Raw genomic sequence first — 15,200 nt, forward strand, 5'->3', positions numbered from 1 at the left:
CAGAGGGAGCGAGGGCATCATGCCGGTGAAATGACAGGAGAGGAAGAAGGCCTCGCTGTTGCCAGTAAGGCTGGCTTCCTGAGCAAAGTTACCATCACAGAATTCTACCCTTCTTTGGAGGAAGGTACTAGATAACTCTTCTCAAAGTTTCTAAGCATCCACAAAGTACTAAACGGTTTCGTGCTGCATCTGGCCTCAGGGTGGTAGCCTATGCTTCTGAGTTGGCACAAACTAGGTCAAGTCATCAGCGGATGTCACGGACTCATGGAGACTGAAGATGTCCACTGAGCATCTACTTATTCTCCTGCTTGCTCTTGAGGGGTTTTTTTGTTTGTTTTTTAAATGACCACCACAAAGTAGGCAGTGGGGCTTGACACTGAAGAGGTAACTAAAATACCAGGGACCCAAACACCAGATTATGTTCACCAGCACTGCCAGCAGCCCCAGTAAGAGGGGCAGCATAACCTAAAGATGTCTGTTCATGGGACTTGGGTGACTCTGGCACTCAAACATTCTCCAGCAATATTTTTCAATCTGGAGCCTGCGGATGTAGTCCTGGGACTTTGCAAGTTTGTTTCACAGATGTTTAAACTTTTTAAAAGATCTCTGATGGTCAAAAATTAATTTACACATATTTTGAACCACCTGGTTGACCGTCTTCTAATCAAGTGCTGCCACCAGATGTCAGTGCCAGCATTTGCCTTAGTGTTCTCAATCACATTGCCAAGAAGTTGCTACTTGAATCACCAGGGCTCACCGAGCCTTGCTATTCCATCTTGTTAGAAATGCAGCATCTCAGACTCCATCCACTCCACACTCGCTGAATCATAGTTTGCCTTTCAACAAGATCCCAAGTGATTCCTAAGCACATTAAAGTGTGAGAAGCACTGAGCTGAAGAGAAGGAAACAGAGGAGGACTAAGCATATAAATAATTCAGTCACACCCAGTGGAGGCCAAATAATAGCAAAACATACTGTACAAACATTCAAAATAGCTCAAATTGAGCAAAGGAAGGGCTAAAGGATTCAGTCATCACTGGGCACACGGAGACCCTGGTGTACTGAATGCAAACGAGCCAGCACTAGAGCTCCCTCCACAGGACTGGGACCAGTGGTGCTTTCCCATCAGCCAAACAATGTCATTTACACATTTAGGACATAGTATTAATTGCACATTTGTTTTGGTTTGTAGTTGTATATGAGAGTTCTAAACAAAAGGAGCATATGCCTAATTTTATATTTATACATATTTAAGTAGAATTTTTTAAAACTAGGTCAACACTGGGTGTACAAGTAATTTTTTTTCTTTAAAATGGGTGTCATTTGTACTTGACTCAAGATTAAGGATCCATTATTCACTGGGACACACAGACCCTGCAAAACTTACAAATCCATGAGAAGGTTTGGTAGTGAAGGCTTAAATTCCTCTCCCAAGTGAAATGTCATTAGATATTGCCAAAGGCTGTGTAAGTTCTAAGACGCCACCTCTACAAAATAACGGATTTCATTCTGTAGGGAAAAACCCTTTTCAAATCCATGTCAGCATGGATTTGAAAAAGAGTGTGGATGGGGCAGCTAAATAACAAAAAATCTGAGGTATGAACTCAACAAGAAAAATAAGAGGAAAAAAATGTGTTGTTTTTTATCAATTATATAATCGGCAAAGAAAAAAGCTATTCCTTTTGTTTTCCTATTATTCTTTATACTTACTAAAGTCATAATGTGATAATGTGCTATGGAAGAGCAATCACATTTATTTGCTTATTTAGACATTTTATTCCCATTTCTTCAACAAATCCTTCATTATGAAATACCAACTATATGAATTATACAGTGATCTATTACTTTTTAATTGTTTATTAGAAAAATGGTTTATAATAGTTACAATTACTTGCGTACACTGTGCATTTTTACTTGACATATTTTTGAATATGCTTTCCATTTCTTTCATTACTACACAATGATCCCTCATAATATCTCAATTTGATTAGCTTAGACAAATGGACTATTTCTATTATTTTATAATACATAGATTTCCTATATAAATTTATTTGCATAAATAGCTTTATAAAAACAATGGTTTCTTTAGATGCACATATGTGAGGAATTATACGCACTCCCAAAAGGAGGCTGCCAGTTTAAGGATATGATCAGTTTTACAGCACCTTTTCTTTTTTGTTCACTGTTCGCTGTGGATCTTTACAAAGATTTTGTTTTCTAAAATCAAGAATGGATGCTTAAATTTGTCAACTGCCTGTCTGGTATCTATTGATAAGAGCATAAGTCTATTTTTCTTTACTGCTTTCTTAATTAACATGGCGTATTTGTATTTTGCTGTCCTTATGTTAAACTAAAATAAACCTAATTCAGTCAGTCACAGTGAATAACTAATTCTCTGGGTATGTTGTTCTCTAACTGTTCCCTTTGTATTTAGGAATTTTCCATCGGTGTTGACAAGTGAGATTGGCCCATGTTATCAGACTTTACATTAAGTCCATATTAGTCTTAAAGGATGCAGTTGACTATTACACCATTTGTTCTATTTGTATAATATAGAAATGGAGTTCTTTAAAGTTTCATTTATTTGTCAGATGATTCCTTTGATTCTAGCTGCTTTTTTGGGGGCAGGGTATTTTTTTCCTCTTTTATCACATTAATTATGCCAATAGAATATTGATTTTGTTAATCTTTTGAAAGGACCAAATCTTGATATTTTTATGGTTAGGCTTTTTCATTTAAAAATTAATTTTCATGACAATCTTTATTATTTAATTTGTTGTGTTCTTTGGTTTGTTGCTTTGCTTTTTCTAGATAATTACAGACATCTACTTTTAAAAATTTTAGTACTCAGGGGAATACAATTTCTTAAAATGGATATACTGCACATATGGTGTTTACATTATTTAATAATAGCTTTTTATGATATCCTATATGTTTTATGATATTCTGTGTATTTTTTCCCTAATTTAGTTGCTACTTAGGGTTTTTAGTTTGCCAGTAATGCTATATTCTTAATGACATATTTATTTATTTATTTATTTATTTATTTATTTATTTATTTATTTATTTATTTATTTATTTATTTATTTATTTAAATAGGCAGTACATGCACATGGTAAGAAATTCAAATTCAAGGGGAGGAGTAAGTCTCCCTTACACCCTGCTCCAAGTCCTCCAAGGCCGCTCCTTAGAGACAACCACTGTTACCAGTTTCCTGAATAACCTTCCAGAGATAGTTCACATGTATGTGTGTGCGCATGCGTGTAGAAAAAGGAAAAATGCACCTTTTCTTCTACACGAATAAGATCATGCTCGCTTCTGCACCTTACGTATAAAACTTTTGTTAAGAGGATTAATCACAATTTTGAAACAGCTTAGTACTTTTCAATTATGCATTTTTATTTCTAATTTTATTTCATTATGATCTATGCAAGTGGTTTTATGAAACTTTCTGAATTTACTAGCAGCAACATGTGACCGTCAATGATTAATGTTTACAAAAGAGACATAAAACTGTTTAATAAGTATACTTCTCTGACTTTAATATTCTCCAAATTTGTTTATTAGTTAATGCCATTCAAAAGTCTAACATTGTTACTTGGTATGCGTGCTCTTTTATGATGGTGGGAAAAAATTTCCACCAAACTTATGTTGCTATCCATTTCTACTTTTATATATGTATTTTGTTATTTAAGGCATGTAAAGCTGATAAAGTTTTCTTTCACTATTTATTGTGCCTTTATCACTGCCCTAGTGGATCCCCCAAACATTTTAGTCTAAAAATCTACTTTTCAACTGTTGAGTGAGAATCAACTGATGTTCACATAGGATAAGCAGACAATAAAAATTAAAAAAAAATGAAAATCTACTTTTTTGGATAAAACTTGAAGTTGCAGCCTTTTAATACATATGAAGTAGGGGATATGTGCCTGGCAACTCATATCCCTTTAATTAAGCTTACTTAAATCATTTGCTTTGAATAAATTAGACTTTATTTCATCTAAGGCTTAAACTCGAAGTGATATGTTTCTATTTATAATTATATTCCAAACATCAATTACTAAGTAGTTTTCTGGCGTCTAAAGAAGAGGGAAGATCCTCAGCACTGGGGCCAGGAAAGCAGATTCTGATTTAACGTCCTTGAAACACAGTGAAACGTGCTCTATAACTTATATTATATAACTGATATTTTAGAGTGGAATGTACTTTGTAAACGATGAGAGCTATCCTAGATTGAGAGAGTATTATGGTATTTCATTTTGTTATACTCTGGGTACCTCGGGTTATTGGCTAGCCTGCAAGAACATGATTTTCATCAAACTATAGTTTAAACATCTCCATAAATCCTTTTAATTCAGCACTTACACTATTTATAAAACCCCCATGACATCATCAGTTCAACAGTTCATGAAATTTGTCACATTTATATAAATATACACATCACATAGGTATTCCAATGCAGGTACATATACATAAATATCTTATCAAAAATATCTTTATATAAAGATTTACTTGTAAATGGACAGGAATTACGAAGTCCCTCGTCCATAAAATCTATTTTAGACTCATAAGCCAGGAAATGGCTTTCTTATATATTGATGGAGCACAAATGGATCACAACTTCATAAATGCTAACTATATAAATCGACAATTGAAAGCCACATAGTTTCTAATATTACTACTGAAATTCACAATGTCAACTCTCAAAGTTGTCCTAAGTAACCATCTTTAATGTAATTCAAAGTTTCTCTAAGTTTAAGGAATATTCACATCTAGCTTTTGAGAAACATGAATATTTTATTCCCTCACTGCAGTAAATAAATTCCCAGCAACTCCCTGAGAGTTTCAAGTTTGTCTACCTCTCATAACAGAAAAAAACAATTCAGGGTTGAAGGAGACTAAGGTTAGTAGAAGAATCAGAGCACTGAATCAGAAAACCTGCCAACAGAAATTTCCAAAATAGACTGTATGAAGGTGGCATATAACCAGTTAACCCACAGATTTTTATACAGTTTCTCACTTCTGCTTCAAGATGCCACAACATTATCCAAACATAGAGCATGAACACGGCACTTTCCAGAGTTTCTGACAGATAGACATCTGATAAGAGTTACTTTTAAATAAAAAGAACCTTTTTTCATTCACCTAGATAATTAGGATCCTGCTGGACTCATGTAAATTTTAGAGCCTATCACTAATTACACTCTCATAATAATACTTCCAATTCATATCTGGGAAATAACCAAGAAATATGAGAACGCTTAAAGGGCTTAGTACTGAAATAAACTCAGATTTCCTATAAAGTAATTCTTCAATAAAGAAGTACGAGAAGTCAATAAAACTAGCACTTTATTCATTGTAATGCTCATCTTGGTCTCTAACGCCAAGGACAGTGCTCTACTAAGCGATACTGTGATTACAAGGGCCTCCTGTTATCTCAAACACCGAAGCCCCTCAAAAAGGGTTCAGACAGGATCGACTTTCCCACCTTACACAGTGGATTATGCTATCGTGAGAAGGAATCAAGTTACCATTGCCATGAGAAGCTGTGATTATCACATCAGTTCCTCTGCAAAACAGTCTGGTTAGTAACCAGGAATAAAAACAATAATAAATGGATTATTTTGATAGTGTTGAGGGAAGAAATAGTGAGATAGCTCTAGGAAGCTATAAAAGACCATACCCTAATGAGGGGTAGGGTTGGGGGGAGGGGTGGAATGATAAAAGGAGGACCCAAGGAACTCAAAACACTTAAATTTCAAATGCCCAGCCAAGATTTAGACATGTACAAGTAACTCCCCAAAGTCTTCAAAAAATCCTAACAACTGAATTCACTATTCTTCATTGGACTCGGGGCCCCAGCAATCACTAAGTGCCCTTCAGTATTGGGAATTAAAGTAACTAATGACATTGCTTTATATTGGAATTACTTTATAGATATGAAAACAGGGAGATGAAATTCTCCCATGTATAAGGCTACCCCGGAGGTTAAGTATGTAAACCATGACACCCATTCAGAACTTCGCCACATCTCCTCAGAACTAGAAGGATGGGTACTCAATGAGATCAAACAACTATTGAATAATTCTTCTGACCTGCAAAATGAGAACGAAGTAGTCTACAGGTTTGTTTCGCTGGTAGAGGTAGTATTCTGGGGCTTTCTTGTTCTTCTCATCATACTTCAGTTCCTGGATGACATTGGGGTGCTTTAGCAGCCTTAGAAGGATCTTCTCTGACATCTGGGATGGGCTAAATGCTTCTACTTCTATAGATATAAACACAACTTGATATTACACTTCAAATGGATGGAAAAAATTATACTAGTGATTAAGGTGTTTTGATAATACGAATACTTGGAATCAAAGTGATGATACAGTATGGATTAACGAGACTTCCATTTGGTGATCCACTGGGGGCAGATTACCTGGGAGAAATTAGAAAATGCTGAATTTTCGTATTTGTTTAAAATTCTTCCTTTTCAACTTGTCATTGGTTTCAGTTCTCTTAAAAATACCCTAATTTTCTGACTGATACAAATGAAAGTCAACCAGAAGCAGGCTCCTTGACTGCCAGGATGCCCTGCAACAGCCACAATCGTCTGACTGTCCAACAACAGCCAAAGGAAGAAGCAAAGGTCAGGAAGCATCTAGGTGTGGGTTAGTACGAGGTGCACAACGCAGTGTCCCACATCTCATTCTCCCATTCAACTGCCCTGAGAAAGTCTGGGAACAAGGAACACGGAGAGACTCAGAATAAAAGCAAGGCACGTGCACACCATCAACATGCACTCCAACTTGCTAATTAAAAAAAAAAGTTATATTAATCTATATTGACAAAGACATCAACTTTATTAAAATAAAAACCAAAATTACTGATTTAAGGGTGCTATATTAAAACTTTATGGTCTCTCAGAGGCAGAGTAGGATAACATTTAGTTTTAAATTGTGGTTCTTAAATGATGAATATTATCAGAATTAGAGAGAATAAGCAAGTTAAAGATACTGTTTATAGGTTTTTTTCATTTTAAAAATTGTTATGTATGAAAATCATAAATTCTATATTAGCTTCTATGACTTTTTTGTAATAAAATAAGATAGTATGTTGTAGAAATGTTGGAAAATACAGGAAAAGAGGACGATAAAAATTAACTATAAACCAACCACTCGTAACCATTACAAGAAATTGGTGAGCGTTTCTTTCCAGTACCTCGCCTAGGCATGTGTGCCTATGTATATGTGTGTGTACATATAAAAACACAACTATAATCTTCCTGTACAATTTTACATCCTGTTTTTCCTCGCTTTAAATTAAATTACGAGTATTTTCCCATGTCGTAAATATTATATTGTGAGTTTCTCCATTATCTGAAAACATGATCTTAAACAATGCATAACATTCCATCAGGTGGATGCTGTTAGCCTTCTTTTCAAAGTATTTTAAGTATACTGCACGAAGTTGAAAGGCATTGGCTGCCCATCTTGGATAAGACGTCTTCTACAGGTCACTGGGTACTTTCAGGTTTTTTCACACTTCCCCTGGCCAACAGAGCTCACCCTTCACCTAGAGAGCTATTGGGGATGTGAGAAGTGTTAGTCAGTCTCTTAAGTCCATTCAACCTTGACCTCTCTGGAGCAGTCAGTGCCGGCTGGGTTGGTGACTTTAAAAATGTGCACACTTGCCTTCTGGAATGGGCCCAAGTTAACAATCTGATTTGAAGAGGCCGTCAAGAAATCCATGTCAAAGGTTTTAAAATTTCTGATTTCTTTAAAACCATAAAAGATAAAGATTTAATTTTGAAAATTTATTTTTTCTTCTTTGCAAATCATAGCACCTGTGTTATCACTGACATCCGACTGTTCTTCCAAGGCAAGCTGAAGAGAGAATTACTCAACTGTCCAACACACAACGAGGTGGTGTTTGGTTCGCACTGTCAGCCTACTCCGCCAGCTGGCTCTCCCATGGACTTAGCTGGAAGCAGACGACCTGGCCTACTGTTCACATGCAGTGTGGCACTAACATTCATCCTTACCTTTCAGACCAATTTTAAGTTACTGGTCCACCCCTGGTAAATTGTCTCAGAGAGTTCATGCCGACACTGAACATAGGAGAGGAGAGAATTTAAAAAGAAAAAAACAAAACAAAAACAAAACAAAAAAACAAAAAACAAAACACAAAAGTGGCATTACTTTTCACCCCATTTCCCAGTCTCCACCCCCAGCCCACCCCAGTCAGTGGTGGGTGAGAAACACGCTCCAGGGTTGGTAGAGATTTCAAACTGTGATAAGCTGCACTTGCCTGTTGCTAGGAAACGGTGCATGGCCAAGAGAAGCTGTGGTGATATTTTAACCTTCATCTCGCTGTCTGTCTGCTTAAAGGCAGAAAAATCTTGCTTCCTCTCACGATGGGCCACTTTCTTTTTTGTTCTGTTATCCGCTGAGGAAAGAAAAAAAGTAAGGAAATGCATTCCAATAGATCAGGGCTCTTTTTGAATGAAAATAACAGTATATACTGGAAAGACTAGACTATCTCTCCAGATTGCCGGCACTCTATGTATAAATACCACACGGAAAGAGGAAGAATCCTCATCAAATCGGTGCCACATAGCTTTAACACAATCAAAGTAAATAACAGGTATCCTGATGAGCAGTAACTATAAATATACTTCTTGAAGATCTTTAGAGTCCTTACAAGGAAGGACATTATTGGGCAGCCCTGGACAAAAATCCTCTGCTCATAGAACCTATATAACCGCACAGCAACAGAGGGTGCAGCCTGCAGTGCACACATAGTCTCCCGCTACTTGATGTCATCACAACACAGTAAACAATTGCTGTGCTACAGAAAGCACAAGGGAAGTGTGTCCCTGCCTTTAAGAGGCTCCTAGCCCATGCTGAAAGAGAAACACACACACAAAATCTCTTAAGAAACAAACAAAACGTTTTCATAGAACAATACTTTAATAACATCTGTTAGCTTCATTTCTACCCCAGACCATGAGGTCTTCAAGGTCAAGCAAATATAAAGAAAGTGACCCAGAATAGCGGTCAGCAAACTTCCTCTATAAAGGGCTAGACAGTAAATATTTCAGGCTCTGCAGACCACGTAGACTCTGTTGCAACTACATAATTCTGCTGTTTAGCAAAAGCAGCCATATGTGAATGAATTCGCATGGTTGTGTTCCAATAAAACTTCATCAAGGAAGACATAAAATTTGAATTTCATATCATTTTCACATGTCACAAAATAATTATTCTTTTGATTTTTTTTCCAATAACTTAAAAATTCTTAGTTTGTGGGCCATACAAAAGCAGGTGGCAAGCACTTGTGGGCTGTAGTTTGTGAAACCCTGATTTAGAAGCTGTCTAATGCAAAACATTTTTCAAGTATTTTTCTGGACAAAGTAATGATCAAGAAAAAAACTAGGTTAAGGACAAGGCCCCAACCGCTTGCTCCTTTCCCAAGAATCGTGAGCCTCGGCATTACCGTTTCAAGCCTAAGGCAAAACAGATCCCTTACTAGGCTTGTCCTGGGGAGAAGAGGACCACAACTTTTAATTTACTATCTCAAATTCTTCTGAAAATCAGACAGTATAAATCAACACAAAATTTTAAAATAATTTTCTAATGACAAAAGCAGTCATCATCTCTGTACTCTGCTCTAAATCAAGAATATATGTGAAACCACAAGTTCAACACTTATTATCAGTTAAGTTATATTAGGCAACACTTCTATATGAGATCAGACTAACCAAGGTTTGAAAGAAGTTAACTGAAGGGCAAACATAAGATCTCATAAATGTCTAAATATCTTTCTTACGATGAGTGCTGCCCCTGGGGAAACACATAAATATACAGAGACACATTTGGTATTAGTCACTGTGAGGAAGGGTGAAAAGAAGGTAAACACATAAATGACAATATTCTCTATTATGAGACCTCTGACTACTCTCTCCAAGTATCAAAACGAGAAAACATATATGAACTGGTGTTTTTTAAGAAAACTATACAGATGTGAGGAAAAAATAAGATATGTTTCAGAAGCAAGTCATTGGCTAAATATAAAATGTATTCTTTTAAGGTACATGGAAGACCTTCTCAATTTTAAAATGAGGGACATTCCCTTCCGGTGGCACTGAATAAAATCACTCTGCTTTGAGTGAGGCAGGCTTTGTCCCGAGCGCCCCTGGCCATTTGAACAGTCCATTCCCCTTGCCAAACAGGACAAACAGAATCCGAATGCTCTTTCTCTATCCCACCTTTGAGACCCCAAATATCTCAGGCCTTGGGCCACCTTCGGCATTATGAAACTCTTGAAAGAGTTATACTTTGCTACGAATGAGGCTGAGAAAGCTTTAAGTTCTGCAGTCCGCAATGATCCAGTAGTGGTCCTGCATAGAACAGACAGGCTTCAGGTTCAATGCGCAGTCCAGGATCTAGCCTACCTACTCCTGGGCAAACAGGTGTGGATATTCTGCTTCCTCTGCCCTGATCCAATCCACTCCCCACCCCCTACAGAAGGCAGAAAAGCAGAGAAAGGGACAAATACACTTTTATTGTGTACCCCACCCTGTCCTGCCTCCTATACCTCACCTCCCCACTGCTGCCCCAGCAAAACTACACTTGCCAACCTCACCTCTACCCTGGCCCACAGGGACAAGAAAATAAACAGCTGCTTTCAATTTAACACCCCGCCCCCTCACTTTTTAAGTACTTGAATTATGGCCTGAAGAACAAATAGAAATTTATCTGAAAACAATTTACCTAATTGTGTAAAATAAAAATTTAGTAAAGAATTCTTTTGCCATATGTAAAATAAATGTAGAAACGAAAAATGGAGTTTGTTGTTCAGGGCAAGTAATGCCCTGATCAATTGTTAGAAGCAGCTGGCTTTTCAAAAAAACACATTGCTATCTGACATTACAGGACCTGCCATGGCTTTTCCCCCTTTGGTAAAGAGACTGAAAACACATGCATAGGTTGTACAGAGACTATACATGTAGTCTATAATTAGAAATAGAGGCAGAAAACAACTGGGGAGATGTCGGACGATTCACAGACATGACCAAAAAGGCAGAGATCTGGGGAAATTATACTTAGGCAATGTTACTCACTGTATAAGTCTGTTTCATCTAGAATCTCAGATTTGATGATTTCTTCAATCACATCTTCTAAGGTGACAATTCCTAGAACTTCGTAAAATGGATCCCCTTCTCCTTCATTGTTTACTCGCTGTACAATAGCCAGGTGAGATTTACCTTTAAAGAAAACAAAGGTTAAGAGGTTAATTTTCTGATTTTCTGGAATAAAGTCTTAGATATGATTATGGTAAAAACAGCAGCAGACAAAGATACCAGATTCTCCAAGTCTGCATTTCAGCATTCCAAAATGGTGTGGAAAGACCACAAACAAATGGAAAAGCTTCATGAACCATCAAAAGCCAGATCAGTTAAACTGGAAGAGTACCACCTTCTACATACCATACTGCCCCCACATTGCCACTGGCTTCCTAATGGATTTGGTCTTTAGTAATGTAAGCTCTTCCCTCTGTGACTTTTTAGCAACTACTGTTTTACTTTAGGAGAATAATTCTCAAAATGCAGTCAGTGGACCCCTAGGGACGCCCAAGACCCCACAGGAGGTCTGCAAAGTCAAACTGTTTTCACTAGAATGCCAAAATGTTCCTGGCCTTTTCCCTGTGTTGGTATTTGAACCAATAGTGCAAAGAGACCTGAGCACAAATCAAGGTGGTGGAGGCAAAACACTACAGACTCACAGTGAAAGCGGAGGGAGTCCGTTTCTCTTAAGAAAACCCTGGTTGAAGCAGTAAAAGTTATTAATTTCACAAATCTTGACCCCAAGTACCCATCTTTTAATACTATATGTGACAAATGGGAACGGACATAAAACACTTCTGTTGCATTCTAAAGTATGACAGTGTCTTGAGGAACAGTATTTGTGCAATTGTTTCTAGTCACTTTTTTCACTGAACATCAATTTTACTTGAAAGGATGATTACCAGACAAACCACAGTTACTTACACTTCGATATTTCACACACATTTTCTTAAAAATGAACAAAACGAGCCACTACATTAAGGAAAACAGCAGCAGCAATTTGCTGCCACGTGTCATGGGGGGCAACGTTCACCTTCACCACTTGGTTAAGGTAGTGTTCCCGGGTTTCTCCACTGCAAAGTTACTTCCAAAGAACAGAGTTAGGGAAAGGGGAAAATGGGCAAGTCACTAAGTCTAGCCACCCCTCAGGGAGGGTGAAGGGTAGGAATTAAACTCCACTTCCTGGAGTGGGTAAGTATCTATATATATTATTCAGAATTCTTCTGTAAGGAAGATTTCAGACCAAAGGATTTTAATATAACTGCACCAAAAATCCACTGGTATAGCTTTAGATTCCACATTTCAACTAACGTTTAAGAAACTACCACTTGCAGAGTTTTGGTGTAGTATCAAAAAAGAATACCTATGATTATCCAAAAAGACTATTAAAATAGCCCTCCCTTTTCCAAGTAAATATGTGTGTGAGGCCAAATTTTCTTCAAGGACACTTCTTATTTTTTTTGTTTTGGAAAATAGTGATTTTTAATAAAAACATTATTTATGTTAACATGTAATGGATTTATTATTGTCCTTTCAAAATGAATTAATAAGTAAATGTTTTAAATTTCTCAAGTTTAACTTCAAACACAGTAAACGCCAAAAAATGAAACCCACAGGGAAGAATACGTGCTCTAGAGTCAAACGGTCCTGGGTTTGAACTCCAGTATTGCCAGTTAATTAGCCATTACTGGCTGTGTGATCATGAGTAAACTGTAGATCTTTTCTGAGCCTAAGTCTCCTCATCTCCAAAACCAGGCTCATAATAATTGCTGCCCACAGGAGTGTAGTGACTATCAGAGATTATGTTGGTACCTAGAGCAAAGACAGTGCTTGGGATCTATCTACCGGGTGATCAATAAATGGTAACTCATTAATTTTTTAATATTCTCCCTCGACTCGAAGGCACCATCAACTTAATACATGCTTAGTCAGAAAAACCAATACTACATTAAATGTACCCTGATTAAAAGACACACTTCATCTTCAGAAAGGTCTTTTAAGATATTAAATGCATCTCTCACATGCATATTGGTGTTCCCAGTTCAAGGCATGTGAGGCATCTGAAATATATCCTTAAATTAAGCCAAATAGATGTAGTCTAGAAATTTCATGATCAGTTAACTTGTATACTGGTTTTTTAAATCACAGGATGGGTTCTTTGGGGGTAGGCTGGCGGGGAGGGTAGAGTCCTTTAAATAAAGTTTACTTAAAACTGAGTTGAGCCAGTTCACTCAGATGCAACCTGCCAATCTAAAATACTCCCCGAAGGCCAGGTCTGATCGAGTTCCCAGCACTTACTCAGAACTTGCCTTTGGTTCTGTAGGTTTGTTGGCCATTCCCTGCTTTGGCTCAGTCCCTGGTACAGACAACAATGTCTGGAAGGCTAGAAGGTTAGATTGTTAGACAATTAGGCATCCTAACAATTTTCATCCTTAGCGTGCTCACGCTCAAAGAATGAAAATATTTTCAGCAAATGAGACTAGGAGGGAAACTTATCAGCAATAGATATAAACACCGCATCGGGTCAAGTCAATGCTAGTCTAGTCAATTCAGTCTAGTCAGTTTCTCACATCTGCTTTCCCAAGGACCCAAACATAAGCAGTTAAAAATTCTTGGTCAATGCTGTCTGTCGAAAGTTAAATTCTTTTGCTATTCCCAGCTTGTGATCATTTAAAAGGAATTTTCCAAAGCAAGGTCTAATATTAGACTCAAAATGAAGTTTCCATTCCACTGAGGCGCTATTCTCACCAAAGTAACTACCGCATAATCAGATTGTCTTGGAGCAATTCGTTTAAATGCAGATGGACATACTTGAAATACCAGCTCGATAGCACCAACAGATCTGACTGGAAAGCACCTTATTCTAGGAGAAATTGTTCATGTGAGTTAGGCTTCCTAGACTGAAAATTTAATTTTCTTTGGGGCTCCCTTTCACACCCTCACCTCCAACACTGAAACTTTTGCATCTTCTCCAGAGCCGCATTCTTTCGGCTTTTGAATCCCTGGTGAGAAGTCCTGTTTTCTGAACCTTCTTGCTGGTAAGCAGTGCGAGCGCACACGTGCGCGCACACACACACACGCACACACACACACACACAAAGACACCCCTCTTCTCTAATCACGCTTTTGGAGACTAGTAACACAACGTGCTTGTCTCCCACTTAACCATCCATTCACTGCGGGGGGTTCAGTCTTCAGCCTCATCAATGGAGCAATCAAAAGGAAAATATAAACAAGCTGTCAATAAAGAAATTTAAAAACTGAGCTCAAATAGCATCCTTCTTAACTTGAGCACTGGAGGGATTAAGTTGGGATTGAAAGCAGAAAAGCAATTTGGGGGAAACTAATGAAAGACTAAACCAAAAGGTAAAAAGATTACGAACGGATGGATTCTTAACTTCCAAAGAGAAGAATGAAAATATAGCAATCAGTACAATATGCAATCACAGGCACTAAATAACATTAAAACTTTTAAATATACATAGATTAAGCAAACTTGATAAACTGTATATAGAAATAATAAAGCAGACAAGTTGCTATCATAGCTGGGGCTTGGAGAGAGCCTTTTTTGGCTAGCTGTAAGAGGTCCTGTAGTAGCCCAGTCACTTTGAACTGTCCTAGGGATGGAGGAAAAAGGGATCGCTAAGAGAATCAAAGCAGGCCTGCGTTCAGAGTGCAGGGCTCTATGACTACATCTCCATTCAAATTCAGAACCATAAGCAAGTTCATATGAAATAACCTAGATTACTCATTTTCTATAACTGCTATGTGCTTGAGACAGGGCACTTGCACAGAGGAAATTAGAAAACTATGTCTTCATTGTGAGATGAACTAAATAATTAAAATAATCTATACGCAGTGAGGTTGGGATCAAATTTCTGCCTCTGCCTGCTTCCACCGTTCTCCAAATCAAAGTTTATTTGCATCCTCTCCCTGGATTGGTAAACCAGTCTAGAACAGTAGCATGTTGCCAAATTTGCATCTATTAACTTTACCACATGCTAGGCTCAAATTCTGAATGACAGATACTGTTTGTCTGCTGATGGATTAATCAACTGCATAGTGATCAGGCTGGCAAAGGGTACCT

The 15,200-nt window shown here is 37.5% G+C and overlaps 1 protein-coding gene across 3 annotated transcripts in view; it reads right to left on the reverse strand.

Annotated features, from left to right (window-relative positions):
• CNNM2 (cyclin and CBS domain divalent metal cation transport mediator 2) overlaps nt 1-15,200 on the reverse strand; it is a 125,929-nt gene that overhangs the window by 13,513 nt on the left and 97,216 nt on the right. For all 3 annotated transcript variants that reach the window (XM_011385811.2, XM_011385810.2, XM_023526299.1), the window contains exons 2-4: nt 11,111-11,254; nt 8,296-8,433; nt 6,096-6,265 (exon numbers count right to left, since the gene is read on the reverse strand). In XM_011385811.2, the coding sequence (XP_011384113.1) occupies nt 6,096-6,265; nt 8,296-8,433; nt 11,111-11,254 (452 nt within the window). The remainder of the gene's footprint in view (nt 1-6,095; nt 6,266-8,295; nt 8,434-11,110; nt 11,255-15,200) is intronic.

The sequence above is a fragment of the Pteropus vampyrus genome, unplaced genomic scaffold (assembly GCF_000151845.1).
Source record: "Pteropus vampyrus isolate Shadow unplaced genomic scaffold, Pvam_2.0 Scaffold816, whole genome shotgun sequence".
Taxonomy (NCBI): domain Eukaryota; kingdom Metazoa; phylum Chordata; class Mammalia; order Chiroptera; family Pteropodidae; genus Pteropus; species Pteropus vampyrus.